At 40.6% G+C, this 16,039-nt stretch overlaps 1 protein-coding gene across 7 annotated transcripts in view; it reads left to right on the forward strand.

Moving 5' to 3' along the window:
- CCDC138 (coiled-coil domain containing 138) overlaps positions 1-15,396 on the forward strand; it is a 48,084-nt gene extending 32,688 nt beyond the window's left edge. For 5 of the 7 annotated variants that reach the window (XM_053304793.1, XM_053304791.1, XM_053304792.1 and 2 more), the window contains exons 12-15: positions 9-201; positions 3,835-4,011; positions 11,861-11,999; positions 14,008-15,396. In XM_053304793.1, the coding sequence (XP_053160768.1) occupies positions 9-201; positions 3,835-4,011; positions 11,861-11,999; positions 14,008-14,179 (681 nt within the window). In that variant the 3' untranslated portion in view covers positions 14,180-15,396. Of the gene's footprint in view, positions 1-8; positions 202-3,834; positions 4,012-6,864; positions 6,989-11,860; positions 12,000-14,007 lie in introns of those variants that run through there. The other 2 variants (XM_053304794.1, XM_053304795.1) reach the window with 2 other exon arrangements.
- Positions 15,397-16,039: the final 643 nt, after the last annotated feature.

Here is a 16,039-nt window from a genome sequence, read left to right on the forward strand (position 1 = left end):
TATGACAGTTTGCAGCAATGATATCATCAATGAGAAGATTGGGTGAAGATCTATTTAAGGGTGTCATATCTAAGGGAAGTCAATATATTTCTTCTGAACATACTACTGATCCTAAACCAAAGTCAGCAGCTTTCTTTAAGAGCTGCAACTTACCTTTAAGATTTGTATCCACTCTAATTATAATCAAAACAGTGACACAAGGTAAGTTCTACAAGTATTTTTTTTCATGTGAATACACTGTGTATGGTGACTCTAAACATATTTAAACTATAAAAGGTCCCTTCGCCCCACTGAGCGATTGATGGAGAGAATAATTAAGATAAAGAAAGTGGGTGAAGTGAACATTTTAAGGGATGAAGGCCAATTCCCTCTGGAGAATATAACTATTTTGACTTCTGTAGGTCAAGGTAGTCTGTCTGTCTGTCTGTCTGTCTGTCTGTCTCTCTCTCTCTCTCTCTCTCTCTCACTCACACACACACACACACACACACACACAATATGTAACAATATTGGTGTAACTAAATATTTCTGTTAAATTCCTTTTTAACTGAATTTGTATTTTTTGAAAAGAATATAGCTTTTCTAGAAGAAACATTCAAGTGATAGAATATAATATTTGAAATGTGGAAACTATTAATTCTCTAACACCATGTTATTTTATAATATATAATATAAGCCATGGATGTATTGGATAAGTGATGAGCAGTAAATGGGTAAAAGCTATGAATGACTGGTGCTGCTGTAGGGAGCCCAGACACTTCACTCCATGAACATGGGAATATTCTAACAGTTACTGCCTGCAAGTTTTTAAACATCTGTAACCAAAGATGGTTCAAAACTGAGGTTTTGAAAAGTAATAAAAATAGATTCTGAGTAAAGTATTCAATTCTGCTGTCTACTAGTCTTAGCTACTAGTCCTAAATAGAGGACTGTTAAAATATACAGTTCAGCAATTTGTCACAGTGAGCTTTTATAAATTAGTTTTATTGAGCCTTTCTTGTATATGCCAAAGACAACATTTGGGGTCAGGAACACCTTTGCTCCATAGCTTAAGGGATGTCCTTGGTAGGGATGTACATGAACTCATTTGGAAGCCCTTTTAAGGGTCTTGAAACCAGTTCGAACAACTCTGTTTGGCTGGTTGGAAGGTGGGGGTGTCTGACTTCAAGGGTGGGGGAGGGCGCACTTATCCCTCCCTCCGCTTTCCCCCACTGGCATTCTTTAGCAAAGACTCCTTTGGGGTGACAGCATTCCTCCCTGCCACCCCGTCTCTTCGTTCCCCAGAAGTACCAGGAAGTGCACACGTGTGTCAGGTACTTCTTGGTACTTCCGGGCAAAGAGGGGACGGGGCAGCAGGGAGGAATGCTGCTGCCCCTAAGGAGTCTTTGCTAAAGGAGCGCAGGTGGGGGAAAGCGGAGGGAAGGATAAGTGCACCCTCCCCCGCCCTTAAAGTCAGACTCACACACACCTGCCTTTGAACTTCCCCCGCCGAGTTGTGTGCACATCCCTAGTCCTTGGACTCCTGAAGAAATTATAACTTGTATGCAAAAATGTTTAAAATTGACATCTAGAATATCTGAAATGTGGAAACTATTATAACACCTTGCTGTATTATAATATATAATATAAGCCATGGACGTGCAATATAAAAATACTTGAGCAGTCTGATATATCAGTCAAAATGGTTTTGCTTTAAAGTCACAATACAGTAGAGGGCATCCTAGCTACAGTTTTCCTAGTTAAAAAAATGACTTCATTTTATATAATAATCTTTAGAGTAATATTACATTATTTACTTATCCTGCATATTTTGAAATGTGTCCAAAATAACTTACTCTGATCAAAGTATGTTTTACCTGAAACCTAACCTAAAGTTATTTTACCTGAAATCTCAAAATATTCATATATACATGGTGAATAGTGAAGGAAATGTTTTGTTTCCCACCAAATATTATGAAATTAAATATGGAGTTAGCTGTAGATCTGTCTTTTTAGTGTTCTCTTGTGTACCTGATCACAGTAATTGTTTACTATCCAAGATTTGTGTTTGTGCCATCCAAACTGGGAAACTTGATTTAAGCAAACCCAGCATGTCGAACCACGGGAATATTGACTGACATACTATGCAAGCATATGTTGCAAAATGTAAATTGCATAAATGATGTTACACAAGAGGAAGCCCACTATTTCCAGTGGACTTACTCTTATGTAACATTTGTGCACATGTAGAGTTACTGGGCTGATTTACCTTTGAACAATATCTCAGCCTTTATCTTTTTCACGTAAGCATTATAAATATGGCACAGTAGGTTATATCCTATATTCCTTATTAGAGCTTAGCACTGGGGACTAGGTATATTTAACTAGCACATTTTCTAAAATGAGTAAAAGCATCCCTGAAATTATATGAAGTGGACAGTTGTAAACTTGCAAATTATTGTGTATGAGCATTTAAATTAACCAGTTATGCATTGTTGTTTTAAGAAATATATAAAGTAGCAATAGAAAACAAGATGTAAATCACTGAATTTAATTTGTCCTTTTTTTCTTGGTGATTTTTAAATTATTCAAATCACCTTGATTTAAATCCAGCAGCACTGGGTTAATTTAAATAAGGGATGTGCACAGAACCGCGAAGCTGTGGTCTGACGCTGAGGGGGGTGGTAGCTCTTTAAGGGTGGGGGAGGGTGCGCTCACCCCTCCCACTGCTTTCCCCCCACCGGCACTGTGTTATTTTCTGAAATCCATGGGGCGGCAGCATACCTCCCTGCCACCCCTTCCCCCATTGTTGCACAGAAAGGCGGAAGTATTTTCTGCCTGTGTGTGCAGTCGGTGCGCGCACGACAACGGGCACATGTGCAGACGATACTTCCGCCTATCCAGCCAACAATGGGGGAAGGGGTGGCAGAGAGATACACTGCTGCCCCATGGATTTCAGAAAATAATGGAGCGCCGGCAGGGGGAAAGCGGTGGGAGGGGTAAGTGCACCATCCCCCGCCCTTAAGGAACCACACACACACCCACCAGCGTCAGACCGGTGGAACCACCGGTTCTTTGAACCAGTTTGGAAGCCCATAAAGGGCCTCCGGACCAGTTCCGTGCACATGTCTAAGTTAAATCAAGGTAATTTACCTCTATATATCCTCTAACTGTAAGTAACACTTCATATATATTTGATAAAATGGGCTCTAGAAAGCTTTTGTGCAAATTGGTTAGGTGCCACAAGACTCTTATATCCATTATATCAATCTTTTAAATATATATCCATTATATCAACATTATAGAGGAACTTGTGTCAGTGATCTTCATTATTTTTCAAGCTGGGATCACTTTGATTTAAAAAAAAAACTTTCCATGTGAGAGATTTTCTGCTATGCTGACGTCTGTGCAGTGCTGCACTTGTCCAAGGGATGGGGGTGTCCTTTTAAGAGAAATGGAGCCCTGTCAAGTCTTGGGAACACTTTGTGCACAGTTTTAGGAGGTATAGTCCTTCCCAGCGCTTTCCTCATAGAACTCTACTCCCCAGTCCTCCTTGTGAGCCTTCCAAGATGGCCCTGGGACTTAGGAGGACTTGGTTACCCTTCAAGGAACCCCGTGAGTGCTGAGCAAAGTGTAGAACTACACTGTAGGAATACTTACCTCTGCATGATGCCTTGGGGGCTGTGTGGAGTGTTCAGCTTCAGCCAAAACTTCACGTAGGCTCAACAAATAACCAGAGAACCACACTTGGGATTGGTGGGAGCTGCCACAGGCCTTGCAGGGAATATCGCTGATATAGGTACAGCTGGCTTAATGATTACAGTAGTAATGTATACATTCTAATGTATCTTCTAGCTGATTACCTGGCTCAAGCCTTTGATTCACTTTGCATGGACCTGAAGGGAGATGAAGGGAAGACCTTGTTTTTGGATTACCAAGCACTGCCTATCATATTAAGTCACATAAGAATGTCAAGTAAAGGCCTGCTTTCCAATGCCATTGACAGTTTACTTCAAATGACAACAGAATCCAGTAAGTACACTACATTACATATAATACTTTTTCAGGTGTACCATTATGGAAATGTACTTTAAAATGGTCTCCATCATGACTGCTTCCATGCAAACAAGGCAGGGATGATTTACAAAGAAACTGCATCTTTCTTCCTCATTAATAATAATTTTGAGATAGGTAGTCTAATTAAAACAAAAACAGGCCAGTAACTTTTTTGTAAACTCTTAATTCTCTTTAACTTCTGCATTGTTCATACTGAGAGGAATTAAAATGATCCTGGAAGGACCCATTGGATCCTTCCACAAGTATGATAGCCAATGTGGTATTGGGTGCTTCAAGGGCTGGGGCTTGCTGCCCTCTTATAAGAATGACTGTTGTGTTTATGTGGTCATACTATTTCATCAAAGCCTGTAAAAACTATCTGGGGGAGAACCTAACTGTTAATATATATAGGCTGGCTCTGGCATTTTCTAGAGAAGTGCTTCCTCTACAAGACTGCTTTGTGCAATGTATCTCACAGCAGCGGTTTTAATTAGCAGGCTGTGCATTATAGAAAGGAAAGTGAGTTATATTATGCCTCAGTTTAGGGACACTCTTCTGCAATTTTTAGCTCTGATCTATTAAAAAGTAATCATTTCTATCGCTAAACGATCTCCTTTTGGTTGTACTCTCACACAGAACTTGGTAACATCTCCAGATGTGCCTCCAGCCAAATAGAATAATCATTCTGCATTAAAGATTTGAAGTTAGTTGAACTAAAAGACTAAGTGAACTCAATGCATTCCTATGCAAACCATTCTGCTTGATCTTCTGCTAAGATAAATCAGTGCTAAGGACTCATCCCACGCTTTCTGCCTAAGGTGATTATGCTTCTTCATCTTAACCAGAAAGTATTACTCCTTTTTATCTTTTAGTTCCCTGCATACTAATGTCAAGAGAGTAGTTTTGCACACTTTTCATGTTGTTGGGAGTGCTTTCCTTTTTATGTCAGTTTCACCAAATGTCCAGAAGATGTGACAGTTGGTGTGGAACCTTTTGGCAAAGCACAGTTTATAAGCAAGCTTCTTCTTAGATAACTAAATGCTAACTTCCCCACTACTTCAATCATTACCTGGGATTGTGCACTTGGTAGGGAACTATAGTGAATGAAGAGAGGAGAAACATTTGCTTGTCTCCAGTCTTCTGTCCCCTCATCCATTCTCCAGGAAAGAATGGATATAAAAAATAAAAAACCCTTTTTTGTTTTTTGATATTACAAACCTTAGCTCATTCTGAGCCTTAGTTTTCCTGACGCCATGCCTACAGGTTTGGGCCACTCTTTTGTACTCTTTTTTTATTATATGCATCTCCTTTGTGTGTCCTTTTTGCTTCTATGCTGTTAAGAGAGTTCTCTGTACATCCACACTGGTTTCTTGAGATCCCATTTTTCCCTCTCATGAAAATTGGTTGCAATTCTGCCTTCAGAATCTCTCGTCTTTCTTTGACTCTTTTTTTCCTTAAGGATTTCTAGCTCTGAAATCTTAACTTTTCTCTGAGTTTATTCAACTTTCCTAAAAACCAGCATCTGACTTAGGTGCATAGGAAGCTGCTATATATCCAGTCAGACCATTGATCCATCTAGCTCAGTATTGTCTACACCAGGGGTGGGGAACCTTGGCCCTCCAGCTGTTGTTGAACTACAACTCCCATCATCCCCACCCACAGGTATTGTGGCTGGGGATGGTGGGAGTTATAGTTCAAAAACAGCTGGAGGGCCAAGGTTCCCCACCCCTAGTCTACACAGACTGGCAGCAGCTTCTCCAAGGCTGCAGGCAGGAATCTCTCTCAGCCCTATCTTGGAGATGCCAGGGAGGAAACTGTCTGCATATAAGCGTGCAAATGCTCTTCCCAGAGCAGCTCCATCCCCTAAGGGGAATATCTTACAGTACTCACACATGTAGTTTCCCATTCATATGCAACCAGGATGGACCCTGCTTAGCAATGAGGACAAGTCATGCTTGCTATGACAAGACCAGCTGTCCTCACTTGCAATCCTCCAGAGTTAGATCCCTCAATCAAGCCCTGCTCCCACCCACATAAAATCACAGCCACCACATCAGTCACTCACTCCACACATGGGACTCTTCCTGAAGTTTTTCCTCATCTTGATATCATAAATTCCAAGATGGCATGGTCACCTCCAGGGCCCCCAATTCATCATCAACCAATTTTTCCCTCTTGATAAAGACATTCCAGATTAGTCAACCCCCTTGTTCATCTTTTAGAAGGTAGATGTCAGAAAGAGAAATCAACAATTTATTCAATTATTCAGTGTTAGCAGAGTTAGACTTCCAACAGATGTCAGAATAGTTGAAGTCGCCCATTATTACTCATGCCTGCCTCTTTGAAAACTTGAAAACCTGACTAAGGAAAGTATCGCCCATGTCTTCTGTTTGGCCAGGTGATCTGTAGCGAACTCCTACAATAGTACCACCTTTAACTCTCTCTTTTATTTACCCAGATAGTTCCAGCTGGCTTCCATACTTAGATTCATGGATTTCTGTCAGTGTATGTGTTCTTTACATATAATTCAAAGATTTAATTATATATAAAAATGCAGTAGAAAGAATTCCCTTTCTGTTGGGAGTATTCCTTTGGAACAAACTATATCCTCCAAGAGACTCTTCCAATCAAGAATCTCATTCCACCCAGTTTCAGTGATGCCTGTCAAATCATATTTGCCTTTCCATGTTAGTATTTCAAATCCCTCCTGTTTGTTTTCCATTTGACACAGGTCGGCTACAGTAGGTAGAGATGGGAGGAAGATGGAATTGAGGGTAACAGAAATGAGATGCATTTAATTCAGTTGTATATGCTTCTGCTTTTTTCCAGTAGAGGATAAAAACAAAGGGATTAAGTCAAGTCTTCACAGAAAAGGTGGTTTTGAAGAGAGATTTGAAGGAAAAGAGAGAACGGCCATCTAATAGGTGTTCTGGGAGCGGGTTCTAGGAATAAGGTATATCATAATAAATAAAAAGACAATCCTAGGGCTTCTTGTCTAACAGTCAAGATAGAAGATCAGTGATTAATCATATGGTTGCTACTAAAGTTGTTCTTGAAGTTTCTGGCTTTTTAAAATAGAGCTTCTGGCTTTTTAAAATGTTAAACATTGTGTTTAATATATGCATTCTTAGCTCAATATTTTTAAAAGGCTTGAATTTTGATTCCTGACTTGGCAATGCTTCTACTTACACCCTCTTCTGTACAATATTAACTCTGTAAAAGAGCCTAAATGGCAGTACAGGCAGTATTGCAAGGGTGAACGCATCACATCCTAGCCTTCCTTTGAAGGACAGGTGTGAAGTGATCTTGAAGAAGTATTTGAAGTTAGAACAGGAATATTTTTCAGCTTAGATAGGATAAGCTGTGAAATGTGAATGGATGCCCTGTCCTAGCCCCTCCTTTCTCATCCTGTCTGCTTTTGAAGCATTATTTATTTCCTTATTTATCAGGGACTCTTGTTTCCGGAAAGAGTGAAACAGCATACAGTTAGGACAACGCTGTTCTGTGTAACACAAGGGAGGTTGAGTCAACTGTACATATGGATTGGGTTCTCACTACACACACACACACACACACACACACACACACCGGAGCCTTAAGAGTGCTATGTTTTTAAAACTACAAGCTGTTGACCATCATTGTGACAGAAGCCTGGACAAGGATTTTTAAAATTAAAGATCGACATACTATACATCATTGATTCAACCAGTACAACAGAATCACTACAAATACACAAAGAGGTCACCTTATATACAGTTACCACTACACAATATATACAGTACAAGCATGTGTCTATGCCTCTGTGTTGTTAGTTTATGGACGTACATTTTTCTTGTAATTGGTAACCCTAACCCTCTCCATTATTTGTCCCATTTACTTTTAAGTATCCTCTCTCCTTTGTAACTGGCAATTTCTTTGAGCACTTAGCAACAGCAATAGCAATAGCACTTACATTTATATACCGCTTTATAGCCGGAGCTCTCTAAGCGGTTTACAATGATTTAGCATATTGCCCCCAACATTCTGGGTACTCATTTTACCGACCTCGGAAGGATGGAAGGCTGAGTCAACCTTGAGCCCCTGGTCAGGATCGAACTTGTAACCTTCTGGTTATAGGGCGGAAGTTTTACCACTGCGCCACCAGGGGCTTATCTGTTTTATTCTTTTATTCTCCTATGTTTTATTCTTTTATACACAAAATTAACCCGTCCAACAAAATATGTTTGTTTCTATGCTGCCTCAACAGCATCACAAGCTTATAATGCATGCAAAATAACAAGTCAGGTTAATATTGTTAGTCTTCCTGTTGGATTATGTAACTTGAGGATAATTACTTAGTCTATGTCATTAGATTAACTAGAAGCATTGTGAAGCTGATGAGGGAGACACAAGGACACAAATATGGACACACACAGAGAAGGCTGGGTGATCTCATAAGCCTACTGGAAAATAGGCTAAAAAGGTTGGCCAGTTGCATTGAACTCCAAGGAACCTCCCAGTGTCTTACAACCCCTCCTAGTTTTTTCAGCCAGTTCAGATTTACACTCTGATTTTTTCAAGAACAGATGTCTTGGGCAAGAGGGCAGTGTAGCAGCAACTGGCAAATGAAGAAGGGTATTTTGCAGGGTTGTTGGACACAACCCATGATGTGTTGGAACTAGAGAATGCAGATAGTTAATACTTATAAGAGTAAGGCTTTTTCTTTATTTCTGCTGTATTGACTTTCTTTCTAGTAAGAATTCATTCATAACCTTAGAGGGGGGTTTTTGACTAAAAGGCAGGATATAAATGTTCAGGAGTAAAATAAATGTTATGACTTAGTTATGTTTCCTCCCACTTTTCCTGTGATTTCCTTGTTGTCCCTATATTAAATCAGGTTTTGATAGGTGCTACAGAGGATAAACTGGGAAATGACTCGAAATTGGGTGAGTGTGTCTATCTCCACCATCCCTGAAAAGCTGAGGATGTCCCACGTGGTCATAAACAAGGGGCTCAGACCCAAGGCCGGGTCGAGGAGGGGCTGGACCTGGATCCACGAGGCTAAATGTGGAGCACCTTAATGGAGTTGTTGCACTAGTACTGAGTAGCCTAGGACAGGAAATCCCATGCCCCCAGAATTTTGGGTTTCACCTGGATTTTAAACATCTCATCCAGATTGCTTAGCCCACCCAGATTCGCCCGGATTTCAGCTTTCATTAAAAATTAAAATAAAAAGCTAAGCTCTAAACCTTGTAGAAGCGGTGTTATGGAGCAAAATGTGCAGTCACTATTCTGCTCAAAAATTATTTTCAAGCCAATTTACACAATATGCAAATTAGGCACCCGGATTTGGAAAGCCAGAATATGCAACCCTACCAAGGACTGGTGGTCTCTATAGTGAGCCTGATGGTTCCACTTCTTGTATCTGCTCAGAGCCTGGATTTAGAGGATATGTAGGGCTTGCTGCCACCTTCAGGAGAGGCCAGATAGATGGGAGGCTTAGGGCTGTCAAATAGGCACTGCTTCACCGTGTACTACTGGGGACAGTCCACTTCTACCCCCTGGTTTTGCCTCTGGCTATTCCTTACAAGGCCATACAGGTTTAGAGAACTATGGGCTCTAGCCAGTCCTTTTCTGTCTTCTTGCACAATGGCTCTGAATCTTGAGAAAAGGTTTCTCGGGAATATGCCAGCTACAAGTCAGCCATCCTTAAACACTTTGGTAAAGAAGTAGAGTGTTTCCCATGTAGATAGTGCAATCTGTGTCAGGCACCTGCATGAGGTATCTTTAGCAGCAAAAACATTAAATAATATGAACTGAATTTCAACATAGTCTATCCAAAATTAATATCCAAATGCTTGCTTATTTGCAATGTAACTTCAAACTGCTGTGTACAAATATTTATTCAGCCAAAAAGGATTGTATTCAAGTATTTTTTATGTTGTGTCCTATGAAGTAAAAATGATGTGCTAAGCAACTTAACAACGGGTTTGTGGGAAAATAATCTACTTCCAAATAGCAAGAAGAAAACATTTCTTAGTCCTGAGAACCCAGCTGTTTCTTAGGAAATAGAGCCTTTTTAATTAATATATTCTGCTAGCACTTGTGGTTGAAAAGATACCACCCTACAGAATGTTGTGTCTCCTGGTGTGCCAAGAGAGCGATGGCTCTGGCATCCCTGGCCTTATTTAGAAGGTTGTGAAACTGCTGAATTAACACGTTCCACTTAAACCGCTGTACTTCAGAATTCTGTACCAAGAGCAAAACCATAAAGATTTAGGTCATTTTTATGGTTTTGTTAAAGGATGCGGGGCCAGGGAGAGGTGGAGCAGGCACTGGAATCATTAAGGAAATCGACCACCCAGCAACTTAGCCTTGTATGGGAAAAGACAGTAGCCTTTCTCAGCACCAGAGAAGTGCTGAGAGAAAACCATAATTCTCACATATGCAAATTAGTACAAAACTTTTAAAAAGTGTAATGGGATATTTTGAGATCACTGTGACAGCATTTAAGTTTGACTTGGAAGTTGGATTTGATGCCGATGGTGTGAGCTCCTGCTAATTCCTGCCAGTCATCTAAACTTGACCCTTGTATTGTGTGGCACACAAACAATGGGAAGTTGTTGGGAAGTCCTCCCAACCTCTGCAATAAATAACACTCTGATTTGAACCACCAAATGCTGTGTAGGCAGGTGGCACTGGGCAAGATAAGATGGTGGCAAAGCGTGGGATGGGAGCATGGCAAGCTTGGAGACAGATAATCCCTCCAAAGAGGAGGAGAAGGGCTTAATGCTGACTGTAGTGCAAACTATGATGAAAAACATAACTTGGTAATTACCAGGTATCAGTGGAGCACATTGTAGCTATGATAACTAAAATGAAGAACACTATTTCTGTGGTAGACTGTTGTCACAGCATGTTTCAAGACCAGATTACCCTGCAGAAAGCAATAAAAGGCACATAAGACAAATGTAAAAGCAGAGAGTTCAGGACGATCTGGGGTTACTGGGTCCCCAAAAAGGGAATCTTCTTCCTTTTATGGTTTTAAACCAAGACCATCAGGATTATTTTTGAAATACTGAATGAGCCCATTGGAACACTGGCCACCTTGCTTCCACACAACCGAAAATTGGGAGCACACACAGCTCCCAAACCTTAACAGAACACAGTTTTAATTGTGTGAATAATCTCTATCATTCATAATAGCAAGATGAGTGTCCCCAGCATGGGCAACATTGTCTCTATTATACCATTTTGAATGCAGCCATCCCTCACCAACCGTGAGGGTTCCATTCCTGGAAACCTTCACAGTTGATGAATTTGCAGTTGGCGAGCCATTGGTTTCAATGGCAAACAGGGTTAGGGGAATCACGGTTGCAAAGCAACTGGGGAAAAGATTAAAAACTGAAAGAATCCCCTGACCGCCAAAAATGATGTCCCCGGACCCCCACTCTTCCATCCTGAACCATCCATGCAATTCTTCAGTTTCTTTTAGAGGAGGGCGAGCCACACTTGGTCAACTTTGTGTTAGAGTTAAATGTTTTAATTTTGAATCATGTGGTGTCAGTGCACTAAAAAGTTAAATACCATCTCTGTCTGCCACTTTGGGTGGCATTCAAGAAAAAAAGTTAAACAATGATACTAGTTACTTTTCTGTTTATCACATATAATTGGTGATATAATGTTGGTACTAGAATAGGAATATTGTGTGTGTTTGTAGTTATAGGACACACACTTGGAAATGCTACTTATGTTTGTACAACGTATTTTACTTTTCTCATTTTATTAGTTGATTTAAAAGCATTTCTTTTTGTTAATCATGATAATTGTCCACTTCATTTTACAGAGTTTCTGCACCGATTTCTAGAAGCTTGTAGTAATGAATCCTTTTTCCATACTTGTTCAGTACTGCTTCGAAACCCTAAACTAGATACTCCAATACTGGAAAAACTCAGCATTCTACTGCAAAAGCTGTCAAAAATTAAGTAAGTCTTTTATTTACTTGAAGTCATTTTCTAGCTTTTTCTAGTTATTCACATTTGATCCCCTGTTTATCTTCTATTTCAACCTATTGTCTGGGGATGGAATGTTAATCAGAATTTGAATAGCATAGGAGGGTCAGAAAAAAAACTAATTATAAAAACTAATAGGGAAAAAAGGCAGACAAACTAGGGACAGGGCAAAGGGAAACTGGCCATTGAGAAAGGACCGAGAGGTTTGAGGAACAGGCAAGAGAAACTAACTGGAGTTGTTGACCAGCCTACCAGCAGTTTCTCTCTTCTTCCTGTTTTAGAGGCTGGGATGTTGGTCAGCTCCTCTTTGATGTGTCCTTCCAAAAACTTGCTCCTAAGGGTTTGGGGAACTTCTGTAGCCACATGCAGTGTGGATGAGGGCGATAGTGCCACAGAATATGAATGTTTTCTGTCCACATTAGACTCATCAAGTCTTGGTCAGTGAAAGCAAGAAAGCTCAGGTGGCCTCTGGTGAGCTTGCATTCCAAAGCAGGGTGTGACTAAGGAGTGATTCCTGACCCCTCTCTGCACATATTATAATAGTTATCAATAAAGAACTGCTTTGTCTTCCATCTGTTTAACTTTAAAAAGTTATTTTAAGGAGATTGTCAGATGCATTTCTCAACTGAGTTCATTTTCTCAAGTCTCTATACTGGATCAGTGTACTTGATGTCAGTAGCAATAGCACTTACATTTATATACCGCTCTATAGCTGGAAGCTCTCTAAGCGGTTTACAATGATTTAGCATATTGCCCCCCAACATTCTGGGTACTCATTTTACCGACCTCGGAAGGATGGAAGGCTGAGTCAACCTTGAGCCCTTGGTCAGGATCGAACTTGTAACCACCTGGTTACAGGGCGGCAGTTTTACCACTGCGCCACCAGGGGCTCTATACTGGTCTCTATACTGGATCAGTGTACTTGATGTCAGTATTATGGATGTGCCGAACAGTTTGCAGTCAGAATGTTCCGACCGCGAATAGACCATTTTGAGTGTTCTGAGCTTGGAAGAAAACCCCGTTCATGAAGGGCCTGCTCCAGGCTCAAAACAGAACGACCCTGTTCTGACTCAGAACACTCAAAACTCTTCTGGCTACTGTGCACGTGCTGAAGCAATTTGCCTGGTCAGCACCACCACACAAGTCCAAAATGTCACTCGGAATGTTCTGAGTCGGAACAGGGTTGTTCTGTTGGAACAAACGGCTGAACCAGTTGTTCCAGCAGAACAATCTGTGGATTTTGAGTTCAATTCCTAGCTCGGAACAGAACGCAAAAATCTGTTTTGTGCACATCCCTAGCTGGTTTAACCTTGGATGGTTTCTAAATATGTTCATTTCTATTATTTTATCAGCACTCCAGCTTGCTAAGCTATGCAGGTTATATCGAAGATTTATCAGTCATTTTGTTTAGGTTCAGTCAAATACATTGACTGCAGAAGAAATTTTCACTGGGCCAAAAGTCATGTCTTCTACTAGAACTGGGGTCAGTGGGGATGTCAGCAAGGTGCATGTGAATGCTGGGGCAGGGTAGCTCCTAGAACTTTTCTCGTGGTGGTCCCCTTGGGGAAAGTGCTACACTTCCCAGATATCCCCATGTGCCTTCTCAACACCACACAGCCAGCCATGTGGGCTCCAGTAGAAGAGGCCTCTCCAGTGCTGGAACTTTGTGGAGATAGCCATACAACGGGTGACCACCTCTGCACAGCACCAGGAGGGTGGTGCAGATTCCTTGGGATTGGAGAGTCTCATGCACAGCCCTACTACCAAGTTCACTTATCCCTTAAAGCTACATAACATAAGACAAGTGACCACCATTCAATTCACATTAACAACAATAAAATCAGTAGAATGTGGATTTTATGGTGGTCTTTAGACTCTCTGGAATCTGGTGTTCAAATATAATGGAAATTGTTACCATCCTTCAGAATAATCAAACTGGTTATTTCTTCACTTCATAATATTCTTTGAAAATATTTTACAGGAGTAATAAGAAGATGTTTGAGCTGTTTACTATTCACCTGATGATTCAAGAACTACAAAGGACAACACATCCGGATTGTGCATTTTTGTGTATTAACCTCAACTCAATTCTCTTTAATTTGGGTCTGACAAAAAAGAATGCTCTTGCAAATAGTCTAAGTGCAAGTCAGTAATAAGCTGCATTTTATTAAGGTTTGTTTCTCATAGCTTGTTCATGCTAGTGGATAAAGAAGATGTGACAAATCTGTTAAGAATTTGTCACAATGGGTGCCCTCTCTTTTACCAATATACTCTTGAAAAGGAGGGGTTCACCATTTTTATGAATCTGAATACTGGGGTGGTTCCTTTTTGTATTTATGTTATGAGTTGATAGTGGTCTTGATCCAGAGTGATTTGTGCAAGGAGCAGAACAGTTCCTCTTCCTGATCTTCCTCTGCAGCAGATCGTTCAGGGAGCCTTGTGTGCAGCTCCAAATGCAGCAGTGTGTAGACCCTTTTGCATAAGCAGTTCCAGTAGGGCAGGGACAACCAAATTCTTTAGCCTGGGGAGCTAGAACCTCCTGAGCTAAAAAGTCACCACTATTTCCCCTGTCGCCTGCATGCCAGGGAGTCTGAACCTCCCAGCTGAAAAACCTTGTTGCTAAACGAGAGGGTGTCACAGAGTGCATCATTTAGAGCTGACAAGAGTGACACACACCTGGGAAAGGAGCAGGATAGCAGTTCTGTCATTTGCCTGGCTTCCCTCTCAGTTCATCAAGTGCTCTCTCTCTTTCACTCACTCACTCACATCACGTAATGAGAAGACATTCCAGAGCCTTCTGTTCTGCAGAGCCTTCCTGGATGCTCTCCCATTGTGTAGCCTAATGAATTGGGAGGGAAGGCCCATGGCACTGGCACCCCAAAAGGCAGTGCTGCTCTCCTGCTCTCTAGCCTCCCTCCTTCATTGCCCACCACCTGTGCCGGGTGGAATGGGGGCATCAGAAAACTTGAGGGGACCACCTGCAGGCCATTCCTGTAATAGGGGGTGCATATTCAGAAGCCTTTATGAATCATTTGAAGTCAATTGCCAGCTTATTTACTAACAATCATCCTCAAAGTTGTATCAGTGAGTTTTTATACGATCATTTCAATTTGTACATGAACTCTTAAATGTTAAATACTGTCTGTTATAAACAAAACATCTAATTATTGAAGTCATACTCAAAAGAACCTGATATTTCTTCCTGAAGCCTTTTATATTCTGGATACTTGAATGTTCAGTAAGGTAGTTTTCATTTTCTCCAAGTGTATTTACAGGCTTTCACTCTGCCTTACTGATTCATAATTCTTTTGGAGTGTCTTATTTGTGTATAGCATTTTAATGTAATAATAAAGCTTCTTAATTATGTTGAGAGAGAGTTCTTGGACAAATCTCCTCCCAGTTTTTCAGTTTTATGTAACATTAAAGTTAGCTTAGGATACTTTTTCTCCTTTGAATTCACAACCTTTTCTTTGATTACTTTATGTGTAACTAGTAGGTGCAGGCTGTTGTTGACCAGGCAAAGTCATGTTGCATAGATTACATTTTATTGGAAAGTTCAAGATATGTGTGTGTTAGACTTTTTACGTAATGTGCTTGCATAAGTGAACCAAAAGAACAGTTTGAAATTTGTATGATTTCAACTTCAAACTGTATTCATTTTATTGAATAATCACCATATATTTGAATCTGAGGAAGGTCTTCTACTTCTCTTGGGCACGATGTCATTTTTGAATTATTGAGTGCGGAACTTTGCACTTGTCTCTGTTGAATTTCTTTTTGTTAATTTCTGCCCAGTTTTCCATTTCATTAAGGTCATTTGAATTTTATATCTGTATTTTGGGTCATCCCTTCTAGCCCAGTTCTGTTTCATCTGCAAATGTAATTCTTTTCACTTCAACATCCATGTCATTGATTAAAATGTTAGGGTGCAGCATCCTGTGGCAGTCCATTTTAAACTCTCCCTCAGTTTTGATGAGGAGTGGCATGCCACTTGAATGCAATTGGATGAAGAA

This window comes from Hemicordylus capensis, chromosome 3 (genome assembly GCF_027244095.1).
Source record: "Hemicordylus capensis ecotype Gifberg chromosome 3, rHemCap1.1.pri, whole genome shotgun sequence".
NCBI lineage: Eukaryota > Metazoa > Chordata > Lepidosauria > Squamata > Cordylidae > Hemicordylus > Hemicordylus capensis.